This window comes from Herpailurus yagouaroundi, unplaced genomic scaffold (assembly GCF_014898765.1).
Source record: "Herpailurus yagouaroundi ecotype Mexico unplaced genomic scaffold, PumYag 208, whole genome shotgun sequence".
Taxonomy (NCBI): Eukaryota; Metazoa; Chordata; class Mammalia; order Carnivora; family Felidae; genus Herpailurus; species Herpailurus yagouaroundi.
This window is the reverse complement of record NW_024412439.1, coordinates 10,229,363-10,242,647: the sequence shown is the minus strand read 5'-3', so window position 1 is coordinate 10,242,647 and position 13,285 is coordinate 10,229,363. Positions and strand designations below refer to the sequence as shown.

At 55.6% G+C, this 13,285-nt stretch overlaps 1 protein-coding gene across 1 annotated transcript in view; it reads left to right on the top strand.

Moving 5' to 3' along the window:
* DNAH2 (dynein axonemal heavy chain 2) overlaps positions 1-13,285 on the top strand; it is a 101,596-nt gene that overhangs the window by 31,106 nt on the left and 57,205 nt on the right. The window contains exons 12-23 of the mRNA XM_040452939.1: positions 6,330-6,476; positions 7,504-7,660; positions 7,954-8,193; positions 8,490-8,678; positions 8,886-9,033; positions 9,293-9,485; positions 10,440-10,640; positions 10,728-10,884; positions 11,244-11,418; positions 11,850-12,013; positions 12,389-12,550; positions 12,639-12,742. Of these exons, the coding sequence (XP_040308873.1) occupies positions 6,330-6,476; positions 7,504-7,660; positions 7,954-8,193; positions 8,490-8,678; positions 8,886-9,033; positions 9,293-9,485; positions 10,440-10,640; positions 10,728-10,884; positions 11,244-11,418; positions 11,850-12,013; positions 12,389-12,550; positions 12,639-12,742 (2,037 nt within the window). The remainder of the gene's footprint in view (positions 1-6,329; positions 6,477-7,503; positions 7,661-7,953; positions 8,194-8,489; positions 8,679-8,885; positions 9,034-9,292; positions 9,486-10,439; positions 10,641-10,727; positions 10,885-11,243; positions 11,419-11,849; positions 12,014-12,388; positions 12,551-12,638; positions 12,743-13,285) is intronic.

Genomic DNA, 13,285 nt, shown 5'->3' with positions numbered 1-13,285 from the left:
AGCGGGCTGGCTGTGATGTTTAGGGAGACAAATTCAGGTCCTCCAGCTTGAAAAACAGAGGAAGATATGCTTATGCAGCTCGAAATGTTCCCACATATGTTTGTAGCCCTCTATCCTAACCTCTAACCCATCTACAATTTTTTTAATGTTTATTCATATTTGAGAGAGAGAGAGAGAAAGACAGAGACAGAGCGTGAGCAGGGGAGGGGCAGAGAGAGAGGGAGACATAGAGTCCGAAGCAGGCTCCAGGCTCCGAGCTGCCAGCACAGAGCCCGACGCGGGGCTCGAGCCCACAAACCGCGAGATCATGATCTGAGCCGAAGTCGAATGCTCAACTGACTGAGCCCACCCCCCACCCCAGGCGCCCCCTCTCCTACAATTTTTGACTAAGTCAGTATCTAGTGTTTATCTTAACATGACTCTGTTCGTATCGTTGACCACCGAGCCGAGGAATTTTCTGTTACAGTTCTTGCCTCGCTTGTCTGATGTGTCACTCTTCTTGGAGTTAATAATTACCTTGCTATTTTTGTTAGCACACCGTCCACTACCGTGACTTCTCCGGGACCAGCCATATTTTTCCTTCCTCCCTGACTGTAAGGTGGGTTGTGGGCATCATGTTTTTCTTGGGAGTTTCCCTTGCTGGACCTCCCTTTCCTCCTGCTGTGGGACGACTCTTTGGTTTCGAAGGCCTGCTACGCAGGGGTCAGCCTGGAGCTTCCCCTCTGCCCCCCCCCCCCCCCCCGGCCTCTTCTGTTGGATTTCCTATTTCCTTGTCTTCCTCTCTCTTGGTTTGTGCCCTTGTTTTGGTGGAGCACACTCTTTAGTAGCTTTCTGAGAAATGGTGCGTGGGAAGCAAATGTTTTGAGTCCTTATGTGAGTGACCACGGTGGTTTCCTGCCCTCTACCTGTCGGACGTTTGGCTGGACTTGGCGTGCCGGATTAAAAGTAATTTTCCTTTTGTTTTCACCTCCTTTACTTTGGAGGCTGTCCTTAGCTGCCTGGCAATCCACTGTTCATTCACATTTGAGACACTCTCCTTCGCTTGAAAATAATTTCCCTCGCCAGAAGTTTGCTCTCCCGTAGAGGTGAAAATAATAATCCTTTGCAAAACTTCAAATGTGATATTCTTTTCTCATACTGTCATTTCAGTGCTTGCCTGTAGAACAGACACAAAACATTCTGGAATTTTCACCTCAATATTCTTCCAAGTAACATTTCAGTAATATTCAGAACGTAGAGTTTTGTGAGAGCATCTTCAGATTGTGGGGTTTTTTGTTGTCTGTGATTAAAAAGTGCAATTGAAAGGAAGGAAGGAAGGAAGGAAGGAGAAAGGAAGAAAGAAAGAAAAAAAAACCACACGGATTTTAAACATCAGGTCATTTTTATTCAAGGCTTTTTATTTTGAAAATATTCTATGTTTCCTTCTGTATTTTATCCTTTACACTTAGATGTTTGATCCGTTTGAAATTTATTTTGATGGAGGGAGACAAGTTCAGGGGCAACTTGGGTGGTTGTTTTTTTGTTCAGTCCTCAGGTGGCTGGCCAGGTGACCTGATCTCATTTACATCATAAAACAAATTCCCGAATAGAATTGTGTGTCTATTTTGGGATTCACCATTCTGTTCTGGTCTCTCTGTCTGTCTGTCTGTCTGTCTGTCCATAGGAAGGAACCAAACTGCTTACTTACTGACCTCATCGCTCTCCCTTTTCAGAATTTTCCGGGTTATTTTTAGTATTTATTTCCCGTAAGAACTTGAGAATCAATCTGTGTAATTCCACAAATAGTTCCGTGCCTATTTTTATAGGAACAAGGATTGGGTTGAATTTATAGGTTAATTTAAGAAGAATGAACATCTTTAAGATTTGAGTCTTTCTACCCAAGAATAGCATTTTTTCTTTCAATGTATTTGAATCCATATAAAATGTCTATAAATCGTTTTTTTCCCAAATAACCGGTTAACAAGAAACGTCATAATACATATAAAAATTTGTTTCCATACAAATGTTATATATAAATATTTCTCGTTAATTCGTTAATTATTTTATTTATCTTATCTTATTTTATTTTTTTAACGTTTATTTAAAAAAAATTTTTTTTTTCAACGTTTATTTATTTTTTTTTGGGACAGAGAGAGACAGAGCATGAACGGGGGAGGGGCAGAGAGAGAGGGAGACACAGAACCGGAAACAGGCTCCAGGCTCCGAGCCGTCAGCCCAGAGCCCGACGCGGGGCTCGAACTCACGGACCGCGAGATCGTGACCTGGCTGAAGTCGGACGCTTAACCGACTGCGCCACCCAGGCGCCCCTTAACGTTTATTTTTGAGAGAGAGAGACACACACACACACAGAGCGAGTGGGGGAGGGGCAGAGAGAGGGAGACACAGAATCCGAACCAGCCTCCAGGCTCTGAACTGTCAGCACAGAACCCTACGCAGGAGCTGGAACCCACAAGTGACGAGACCATGACCTGAGCCAAAGTCGGACGCTCAACCGACTGAGTCACCTGGGCGCCCTGTACTTTATTTTTCTTGCTTTAATTGTCCTGGGTCTCTTTTCCTCCACGATAATTTCCAACTGGTTACAGTTTTTCTATTGGAAGACTGCGATTTTAATAAGCGAATTTTGTACCCAGCCACTTTTACAAATAATCTCATGGTTTAAAATAGTTTTCCCCTCCAAATAGCGTTTCTTGTTGTGAGGTGTATCGTGCACACAGACAAGTACTTGAAGCTTATGCTACCACTTTAACAAACGGGCACGAAATAAATGCCCTGGCAGCGATGGCCCAGCTCACGGAGAGCACGTTGCTGGCAGTTCAGAAGCCTCCCGTCTGTAATTATTTCTCAGTTGAATTAGTCGTCAGCGCTTAAAATGCAGGCGATTCGATATAAAAACTGGCTTTCTGGCCTCTCTTGAAGAGTCAGACCCTGCACTCGGGCTGGGCTGGGCCCCTCCTCCCCACCTGGCGGCCCGTGCCTGGAGCCTTGACTCTTTTAGATGACCTTGCGCTGTTGAACGCAACTTCAGGCCGATGTCAGCTGTCACCGCGCGTCGCACTTGGGGGACATGTGCCTTGGGGACAGCGGAAGTTCCGAACTTTGCTCTGACCATAAAACCCGACCAAGTCGGTGGTTGGTTGGATGCTGGAAGGTGAGGCTCTGGTTCAGGCAGCAGGACGGCGCTGTTCCCCGAGACAGGGGCTCCCCCTCCCGACCCCAAGTGCAGAGCGCACGATGCGCTTGTTTCTGGACGTGTGCAAGGCACTTGGGGCAAGGTGGGGAGATATCTAGGAGGCCGTTGGGCGTGCGAGCCTAGACCTCACGTTAGCTCTATAGATCTGGGGGCCAGCAGCTTCTAGAAGGCAGCTGAAGCCTTGGGCATGGACAGGATCATCCCAGGGAGAGCGCTGGACGTGCAGGACTTCCAGGAGCCTTCGCTCCTGAAGACAGTGTGGAGTGTCCAGTGCCTAGCTGAGTGGCATTTCCAGGGGACACTAGAAAGAGAAGGACACTTCTACAGACAGGCGGGGCAGCCACAAGGACAGCTGTGGCCCAGGAGCGAGACAAGAGCGTGTCCAAGGACGGCAAGGCAGGGAGGAGTCCAGCATGAGGTTCAGGCCTGCAGAGAGAGGAGGCAGGGCCAGGCCTGAGGAGGCCGGCAGGGTTTGGTGACAAGATGTCTGGGGGAGACTTGATGCGGGCAGGTGTGGAGGTGAGGGGACCGAGGAGTTTGCGAGGACAGTTCTGTGTGGAAGGTGTGTGGTAAAGGGGCGGTTAATGGGGTGCAGGGCGCGGTACCCGCGGGAGGAGGTGGAGTCCGGGCCAGGTGGGGAGAGGAGGGTGGGTGTGCGTGTGTTGGTTTTGTTTCAGTTTTTCCAAGATTGTAGGAACTTGGCCTTCCCTGACTGTTGATGGACGGAGCTGGCAGGTCGAGGAAGCAGGAGGACCCCGGGTTAGGACGCGGAGCCCAGGAGGAGGGTCAGCCTTGGGTGGGAGGAGGGCTTCTTCTGTCAGAAACGGGAGGAACCCTGTGTGTGATGCGAGTACTCAGGCTCGTAGGTTTCGTAGCAGGAGGGACACCAAGTGCTCGCCTCATGGCTCCTGGATCTCTGTGCTGAAGGAGGTGAGACTTTCCACAGAGACGGGGGCAGGGGGGGTAGATCTGAGAGAGTGGGGAGGCTCTGGTGTGACAGCAGGAGGGAGGGCAGACCGGGGAGACATCCAGGATGCAGGGTAGAGGGCCCTCGGTGCGCCCATCTGTGTGGTCCCGCCTCGCTCGGCCGCCGTCCGGGTGCGCAGCGGGGATGACAACAGATTTAGCCAGGGTGGGGGTTCCGCCAGGTGGCTTACACTGATGAGCCAGCCAAGCCGGTGAGGATGGCAGGAGGGTGGTGGAAGTGACAGATGGCAGGGTCTGTGGTGGAGGAGGCAGTGATGGGAGGGGACACATAGCTGGGAAGAGAGCCCGGAGTCAGTGGTCTGAAGGTGTCTGTGAGGTCAAAGAGCAGGTCCTTTGGGAGGGCTTGAGGGCTAGTCCCTGGACAGGGCTGGGGGGGGGGGCGGGGCAGCTGGGCTCCGGCAGAGCCAAGTCTGAGTGGCTGATCCCCGAGGTGGAGGACACAGGACCTGGGAATGATGGCTGGCTGGAAGGGAAGGGGTTGAAGCTCACTGGGTAGGAGGGCCACAAATGCAATTAAAATTTCTCTGGCATTTGGGGCACCTGGGTGGCTCAGTCAGTTGAGCGTCCAACTTCGGCTCAGGTCATGATTTCACGGTTTGTGGGATGGAGTCCCGCATCGGGCTCTGTGCTGACAGTTTGGAGCCTGGAGTCTGCTTCCGACTCTGTGTCTCCTCCTCTCTCTGCCCCTCCCATGCTCATGCTCTGTCTCTCTCTGTCTCTCAGTAACAAATAAACGTTAAAAAAAATTGTTTTTTAGATTTCTCTGGCATTGCGTTTAACAAAGGAACAAGAAACAATTGAAATCAAAGTTTTAAAAAGTTTACTTGTTTATTTTGAGAGAGATCGAGCACAAGTTGGGGAGGAGCAGAGAGAGAGAGGGGAGAAAATCCTAACCTGGCTCCGCTCTGTTAGTGCAGAGCCTTTTGTGGGGCTCGAACTCACAAAACTGTGAGATCATGACCTGAGCCAAAAGAGTTGGCTCAGTCCAACCAAGAGTTGGACACTTAACCAGCTGAGCCCCCCAGGTGCCCCTGAAGTCAATTTTAATACTCAGGCCAATATTCCCCAAGTATTATCATTCCAGCGTGTAATATAAAACTTACTAATGGTGAGTTTTCTATGCTTTTTTCCCCCCCCTTGCAAAGTCCTCTCTGTCTTCCATCTCTGTGTCTTTTTCTTTACTTTCCAAGAGATTTCTGTCAATTTTATTGTTAATGGGCTTGTTTTCGGCTATCGTCTTTAACTTCCAAGAACCATTTAGGTGTTCCCTTCTAAAGCATCTTGGTTTTGTTTCACGGATATTCTTTTGTATCTTTTATCTCTCTCAGGGTGTTAGCGACAGTTGCATTTAGTTTTCTTACTTGGTGTGGACCGTCGTCTTTCTGTGGCCTCTGTCCCCTCTTGTTTCCTTCTCGTTGCCTTTTGTTTTTTCCTTCCTCTGTTTGTTTGTTTTGGTCCCTGCCTCTTGTGCCAGGAAGGACAGAGACTAATGTTTTGTGATCCTTGGTTGTCCATATTTAAGGACAGGGAGCTGGAAAGCAGATTGGATGCTCGGCTGAGCAGGTGAGCAGGTAGTGGGGCTAATCAACAGTGAGCCTCAGGTTTATCTGGTGGGCTGTTTTCAGGGGACTCCTGAGATCACTGTCCTTGGGACTTGCCCTCTCAGGTTGGCCAGAGGTCACAGAAAACAGTCTGAGTGGCTCAGTCGGTTGAGTGTCTGACTTTGGCTCAGGTCATGATCTCACTGTTTTGTGTGTTTGAGCCCCGCATCGGGCTCTGCATTGACAGCGTGGGGCCTGCTTGGTTTTCTCTCTGCCCCTCCCCCGCACATGTGTGAGTACATGTTCTCTCTCTCTCTCAAAATAAATACATAAACATTAAAAAAAAAAACAAAACAGGAAAAAAAAGAAAGAAAATAGTCTTTCAAACTTTGTTCTGGAGGGTGCTGATCCAGTGGCCTGAGAGCCGGTTGCTGGGTGGGGGAAAAGAAAGCGGGGGGGGGGGGTGTCTTAACATTCATTGTGCATATGGGCCCTTAATGTCCCCTTCTGTCAGTATGTTACCCTGTCCTTCAGCTGGGCCTGGGGTCCCCAGTCTAGGTCAGGCACTTGAGCTGCTTTGCTTTACTTCCCCTCACCCTTGCCCCTAGGTCCCTGCTGATTCTCTTTGTGGAAATCGACTACTGGGAAAGGCTGCTCTTTGAGACCCCCCACTACGTGGTGAATGTCGTTGAGCGAGCAGAGGACCTGCGCATTCTTCGGGAAAACCTGCTCCTGGTGGCTCGAGACTACAATCGGTAAGGCGGCCTCCCGCGTGCACTCTGTGCCCCCTCTGTGTCTTATCTGCCCCATGATGTCATCTAGCTCCTACACTATCTGTCCTTTACCTTTTACTGGCTCAAAAAAAAACAAAAACAAAAACAAAAAGCTTTCTCCTGTTCTCTGGTATGGCCCCGTGATTGCTCCTGGCCCTTGCTTTTATCTTCTAGCTTCAGAGCAGAGGGCAAAAACAACCGGGTCCCCTGCAACCCCCCAGGGCACTTGGACCACGTATATCGCGGGCCTAGGTCACTTTTCCAGGAATGAAACTGGGGGCATTAGGATTATGAGCACAGTGTCATATCAGATATATAGAATCAAGGCCACGCTGGCACCCTTTTCTTGATACCCTTGGTACTTGTCTCTGGAGTGAGGCTTTGTTCTGGGACGGGTACCTTTCTGGGCCCGGTTAAAGCCCAAGTGGGTGGAACCACAGTTCGAGTGTCTGTCTAGAACCGCGCTGTCCAGTATAGTGGCCACCAGTCGCACTTGGCTCTATTTTTTTTTTAAATAAAAAATTTTTTTTAATGTTTATTCTTGAGAGAGATAAAAAGACAGAGTGCAAGTAGGGGAGGGGCAGAGAGAGGGGCAGACACAGAATCGGAAGCAGGCTCCAGGCTCTGAGCTGTCGGCACAGAGCCCGATGCGGGGCTCGAGCCCGCAAACCGTGAGATCATGACCTGAGCTGATGTTGGACGCTTAACCGACCGAGCCACCCAGGCGCCCCTCTTTCTATTTTAATTAATTAGTTGGAATTAAATAAGAATTTTAAATTGAGCTGTTCACTCGCACAGGCCACATGTCAAGTGCCCCACCGCCACATGTTGTTAGTGGTGACCCTGCCGGACAGCACAAACTGTAGAAGGGTTTCCATTATCGCCAAGAGTTTTATTGGAAAACACAGCCCAGCTCGCGAACTTTCAGATTTCTCCACCGAGTGTCCTGGTGTGGGGGAGGGGTCTGCAGCGTGTGTCCGGCCGGCTGCCAGCCTTCCCTCGCACACAGGATCATCGCCGTGCTGTCCCCAGATGAGCAGGCCCTCTTCAAAGAACGTATCCGATTTCTGGATAAGAAGATCCGCCCTGGACTCAAGAAACTGCATTGGGCCTTGAAGGGGGCCAGCGCCTTCTTCATCACGGAGTGCCGTATCCACGCCAGCAAGGTGGGTCATGGTCCTGAGACTCGGAGGGTCTGCGAGGCTGACCCAGAGGCCGCTGCGTGAATCATCAGGGCCCGAGTCTCGGGTGGTGGCGGAGAGACAGAGAGAGGTGTGTGTGCTTAGAGAGGCAAAGCGTGCTCAGGGAAGGACTTGTCCTTTGTTCTTGTTTTTGTTTTTGTTTTTCACATCAGCCACTCTAGCCAGAGGACAGGTGGAGGGGCTCGGGCTAAGCGGGGAGGGTCTCTCCCCACGCTGAAGCCGTGGGTCTCTCCCCCACGGGTGTGGCCTGCCCACAGGTGCAGACCATCGTGAATGACTTCAAGGCCTCCACTCTGACCATCGGCTGGCGAGCCCAAGAAATATCCGAGACGCTGCTGGTGCGCATCAGCGGCAAACGGGTGTACAGGGACCTGGAGTTCGAGGAGGACCAGAGGGAGCACCGGGTGGCCGTGCAGCAGAAACTGATGGGCCTGTACCAGGACGTGGTGGCCATCATGACCAACTCCTACGAAGTCTTCAAGAACGACGGCCCTGAGGTGGGGGTCCTCTGGCCAGGGCTTTGTGGCTCAGCGAGCCCCCCCCCCCTCCGCCACCGGGGCCACCGGACCTGTCTCGCGGTTTCTGCCTCCTACCCTTAGTGGGTGCTTCTCAGATGTCCCGTTCCAGTCTTGCTTCCGCCCAACCTTCCACCTTTCCAACCTTCTTCCTTCGGGACTCTGCAGCCTACGGGCTCGTTTCCTTCCCCGCTGGCTGGTTCTCTCTCCCGGGACCTGCCCCGTGTGTCCTGAGGGTTTCCCTGTCCCCCCCGCCCCCACCCCACGCTCCCCGCCAGATCCAGCAGCAATGGATACTGTACACGATTCGCTTGGACCGCATGATGGAGGATGCCCTGCGCCTCAACGTGAAGTGGTCGCTGTTGGAACTGTCCAAGGCCATCAACGGGGATGGAAAGGCCATGCCGAACCCGCTCTTCCAAGTGCTGGTCATCCTCCAGAACGACCTACAGGGAGGTGTGGCGCAGGTGGGGGCCGCTACCCCTGCCGCTCCACAACTCCAAACTTTATTTTCCGTTTCCCTCAATCCTGAAACTTGGCCCTCGGCCTCGACTTTATCCTGAGGGCCTCGGGGGCCCGTGCTGAGGTGTTTTTCCACCTTGCCAGTCCTGGGGCTGGTCTCCTCCACGGCCTGTGCTGAGGCCGCCTCCGCTGTGCTCCCCCCCACCCCGCAGGTGGAATTCTCACCCTCTCTGCAGACCCTGGCGGGCGTGGTCAACGACATTGGCAGCCACCTCTTCTCCACCATCTCGGTCTTCCGCCACCTCCCTGAAATTCTCATCAGGCGCAAGTTTCAGCGCGACCCCATCCACGTCATCGTGGGTGAGTGGGCGGTGGGGAGGGCGCCGGGCGCAGGGGCGTCAGGGGCTCGGAGGGCAGGGTTGGGCGGGGCCGGCGGGAGAGGCCAGGGCCGCTTCGGGACACGGACACGTGGGGCCGGGAAACCCCGGGTGGGGGTCAGACTGGGGAAGGTGGCGAGGGCGGAGGGCGGGCCGCGGTGGGCGGAAGTTGGGGGACTAACGCCCGGGGGCTCCGGGACTGGGGCGGAGGTGAGTGCGGCGCGCTTTGCTCGCTCTTGAAGAGCGAGACGAGGACATCAGGAAGATCCAGGCCCAGATAAGCGGCGGCATGGCCAGCAACGCGAGCCTGCTGCAGACCTACCTCAAGACCTGGGACTTGTACCGGGAGATCTGGGAGATCAACAAGGACTCTTTCATCCGCCGCTACCAGCGCCTCAACCCCCCCGTGTCTTCCTTTGATGCCGACATCGCCCGGTGAGGAGCCGAGGTGTCCGGGAGGCGCAGAGCCCCGGGCACGGGGCTGGGCTGGGGAGTGCCGCCCAAGCGCGTGCCCTCCGCTCCGGGCGAAGACCGCCAACCGGCAGGCGGCCCGTGCCCCCTGGGCCCCCAGGGTCCTGGGAAGCAGGTGTGACCCTTTCCTACTTGCCAAGGTTGCGAGGTCATCGAGTATACGAGAAAGCGCCTCGCGGGCCCCGAAGCCCCGTGCGGAGGTGCTCATTACCCAGGCTTCAGGGGGTGAGGGCCGTGGCTCAGGCATATGGGGCGCCGGGGCGGTGGGGTGGAAGGAGAGAGAGTCCAGCCGGGACGTCAGGAGAGGCTTCGCGAAGGGGGTGATGGTGACGGGAGGCTGGGCTCGCCCGAGTGGGCAGGGTTTCCACAGGCAGACGTGGGCAGCGGGGAGGGCATTCCGGGCGGAGACAACAGCGCCCAAAAGGCATAAAGACGGGAACACGTGAGTGCGTTCAGCAGGGAGCGAGCGGTCTCGGACACAGGTACAGGAGCGGAGGTGTGCAGGGGGCTTTATACCGAGCAGACAGTGTCACCCTCCCAAGAGCAGTAGGGGTTCTGTTCACATCGCCGTGTGATCGACGGGAAATCGGGGCTCAGGACAGTGTAAATAACCTGCCTGAGGTCACCGAGCCCGGGAGCAGCGGTGGGCGCTCAACTCAGATTCGTGCGACTTTAAAGCCTCGAATGCCAGACTGAGGAGTCTGACTGGCGGCCCCCGGGGCAGCGGTTGGGAAAATGACGTGATCCCAGCCGTAAGGCTGGGCTGCACTGACGCGGGAGCAGGGGGATGCCTCAGAGCTGCCACACGGGTCTGGGGGGTGGGGGTGGGTAAGAGACTGGAACCGGAACTGGCCGCGGGGCCGTGGGTTCGTCCGCCGCTGGCCCGGCCCGAACGAGCGGGAACGTGGGTCCTCGCAGCTACGCCGAGGTGGCTAACAACGTGCAGAAGGAGGAGACGGTCCTCAACATCCAGTTTGTGCTGCTGGACTGCTCACATCTCAAGTTCTCGCTGGTGCAGCACTGCAACGAGTGGCAGGGCAAGTTCACGGCCCTGCTCAAGGAGATGGCGGCCCGGCACCTCCTGGAGCTTCACACCTACCTGAGGGAGAACACGGAGAAGTAGGCGCACAGGCTGGGGCGGCAGGGGTGCGGGGAGGGCGGGCTCGGCCCCTTCCACTCGCAGGCTCTCTCCCCGCCTGCCTCCAGAATCAGCCGCCCTCCCCAGACGCTGGAGGAACTGGGAGTCAGTCTGCAACTCCTGGAGACCCTGCAGCATGACCTGCCCGGCATGGAGGCCCAGATCCCCCCCATCCACGAGCAGTTTGCCATCCTCGAGAAGTACGAGGTGCCCGTCCAGGACAGCGTGAGTTCCCGTGTGCGGTCCAGCCGGGGCGGGCCCGCACCAGCGGTGGGGCGTGCGGGACGTGGGCCCCCAGGGGCCGGGCCCCGTGCGGTCCCAGGGGACCGCTGAAGAGCCAGCCGGGCAGCAGGTGCGAGGTTCCAGGGCCCCTGAGAGCCAAAGCCAACTCCGTGATAATCTGGGTCAGCTTCTGGATTTCTCTGAGGCGCGGCAGCTCGTGGCTTCATTTCTTTGGGCCTCGCGGCAAGGGGAACTTGGCCACAGACTCTGGTCCGGAGGATCAGAACGGAGGCCTGGAAAGCATTGGTGAGAGGGGCAGACCCCCTGCTCGTGGGCCATGGTCCCCTCGTCGACGTCCCCAGGTCCTGGAGATGCTGGACAGCCTCAACGGGGAGTGGGTCATCTTCCAACAAACGCTGCTGGACAGTGAGCAGATGCTAAAGAGACACAAGGAGAAGTTCAAAACGGGCCTCATCCACTCGGCTGATGATTTCAAGAAGAAAGCCCACAATCTTCTGGAAGACTTTGAATCCAAAGGTACCCCTTTCTCGACCCTTCTCCCCTTACTTCTGTTGTGACCCAGCCTTTCTAAGCCCAGGTCCCCGGGGAGGCAGGAACAGGGATGAGCAGAGGGAGGACGGTGCCGCGGAGGGGAAGGAGCCCTGGCACCTGCCTTTGGTGCCGCACCTGCCGTGGGGGCCGCGCCTGCCATCGCCGACTGATGGTTGGAGCGCGCCCGAATTTCTGGTTTCCTCACGCCTTCCCGTGGCCTGCCCGTTTCTGCTTCTCAAGCCACGTCTGAGGGTTTTTGCCAAGGTTGACCGTCTTGCTTTCCCTCTTGTTTTCCTTCCCCTCCCCGTGTGAGGAGAGGGAGATGTGCCCACAGAGAGGTAGGAGAGCCATGACGGGCCTTCCAGGGGACAACGGCCTCGAGCAGGGCATCTGAGCCTCACCCTGGTCTCCCACAGGCCCCTTCACCAGTAATGTGGGGCACCAGTCCGCCCTCGAGCAGATTGCCCAAACGCGGGCCATGCTGAATGCCATGCGGGACGAAGAACAGAGTCTCCGCTCCAACCTGGGCATCTTCAAGATCGAACAGCCAGTCTCCAAGGACCTGCAGAACCTGGAGAAGGTGGTGTGCCGGGCCGGGCCCTTGTGGTAACCAGAGGATGGGGCAGGGGAAGGAGCTTGCGGCCTAAGGGCCGGACCAGCGCCCACCAGCGACGTAGTGCGAGGCTTCCGTTTCTCCGCGGCCTCGCGGACACATCGTCACCCCACGCCCTTTCTTGGGGCCAGCCGTCCTGCCGGGCCTGGACATTGAGGATCTTTTCCCGGGCTTGTCACTTGACGAGCCCCTGAGGCAAGGCGGCGGAGAAAGGGACGTGACCCGAAGAGGCAGCCCTATGACGCGGAGTGAACGAGGGGGGCAGAGGACCCGCGTGTCTGTCAGGGAGGAAGGGGGGGGGAGTCCTGCCACCTCATGCATCTTCTGCCCTTGGCCGTGAAGGAACTAGACGCCCTGCAGCAAGTCTGGGAGATCACGCGGGACTGGGAGGAGCACTGGAACCAGTGGAAGACGGGCCGGTTCCTGACCCTGAAGACAGAGGCCATGGAGACCACGGCGCACGGGCTGTTCCGCCGCCTCACCAGACTAGCCAAAGAGTACAAGGCGCGTGGAGGACGGAGTGAGGGCCGGGGGATGGGCCCGTGCGGGGAAGGCGGTCAGGGCTTCTGACATCTTCCGTTGTTTTGCCCAGGACCGCAACTGGGAAGTGATCGAAACCACTCGCTGGAAAATAGAGCAGTTCAAGAGGACCATGCCGCTCATCTCGGACCTGCGAAACCCGGCCCTTAGAGAGAGGTGAGGCCGCTCCTTCGCTCCTGGGGGCCGCCCCTGGCCTGTGTCGTCACCTGGTCCTCTCAGTGTCCCCTCCCCGTGTGCGTGGCTCTCCCCGCCCCCGCACACAAGCACCCGCCTTGAAGCCTTCGCGAGAGCCTGCCGCGTCCTCTGTCTTTCCGCTATCACTGTCCCTGCTCCTCTGGCCTTCCAGCTCCGTCTGTCTTTCCTTCCCGCCGTGTCTGCCGTCATTTCATGTTCTGTCACAGCTCAGTGACAGACACCTTGCTTGACACCTTCTGTCATGCAAATGGTTGTATTCTTTTTTTTTAATTTTTAAAAAACGTTTATTTATTTTTGAGAGAGAGAGAGAGAGACAGAGCACGAGCAGGGGAGGGGCAGAGAGAGAGAGGGAGACAGACTCTGAAGCAGGCTCCAGGCTCTGAGCTGTCAGCACAGAGCCTGATGTGACCCTCAAACCCACGAACCGCGAGATCACGACCTGAGCTGAAGTTGGACGCTTAACTGACTGAGCCACCCAGGTGCCCCATTCTTTTTTTTTTTTTT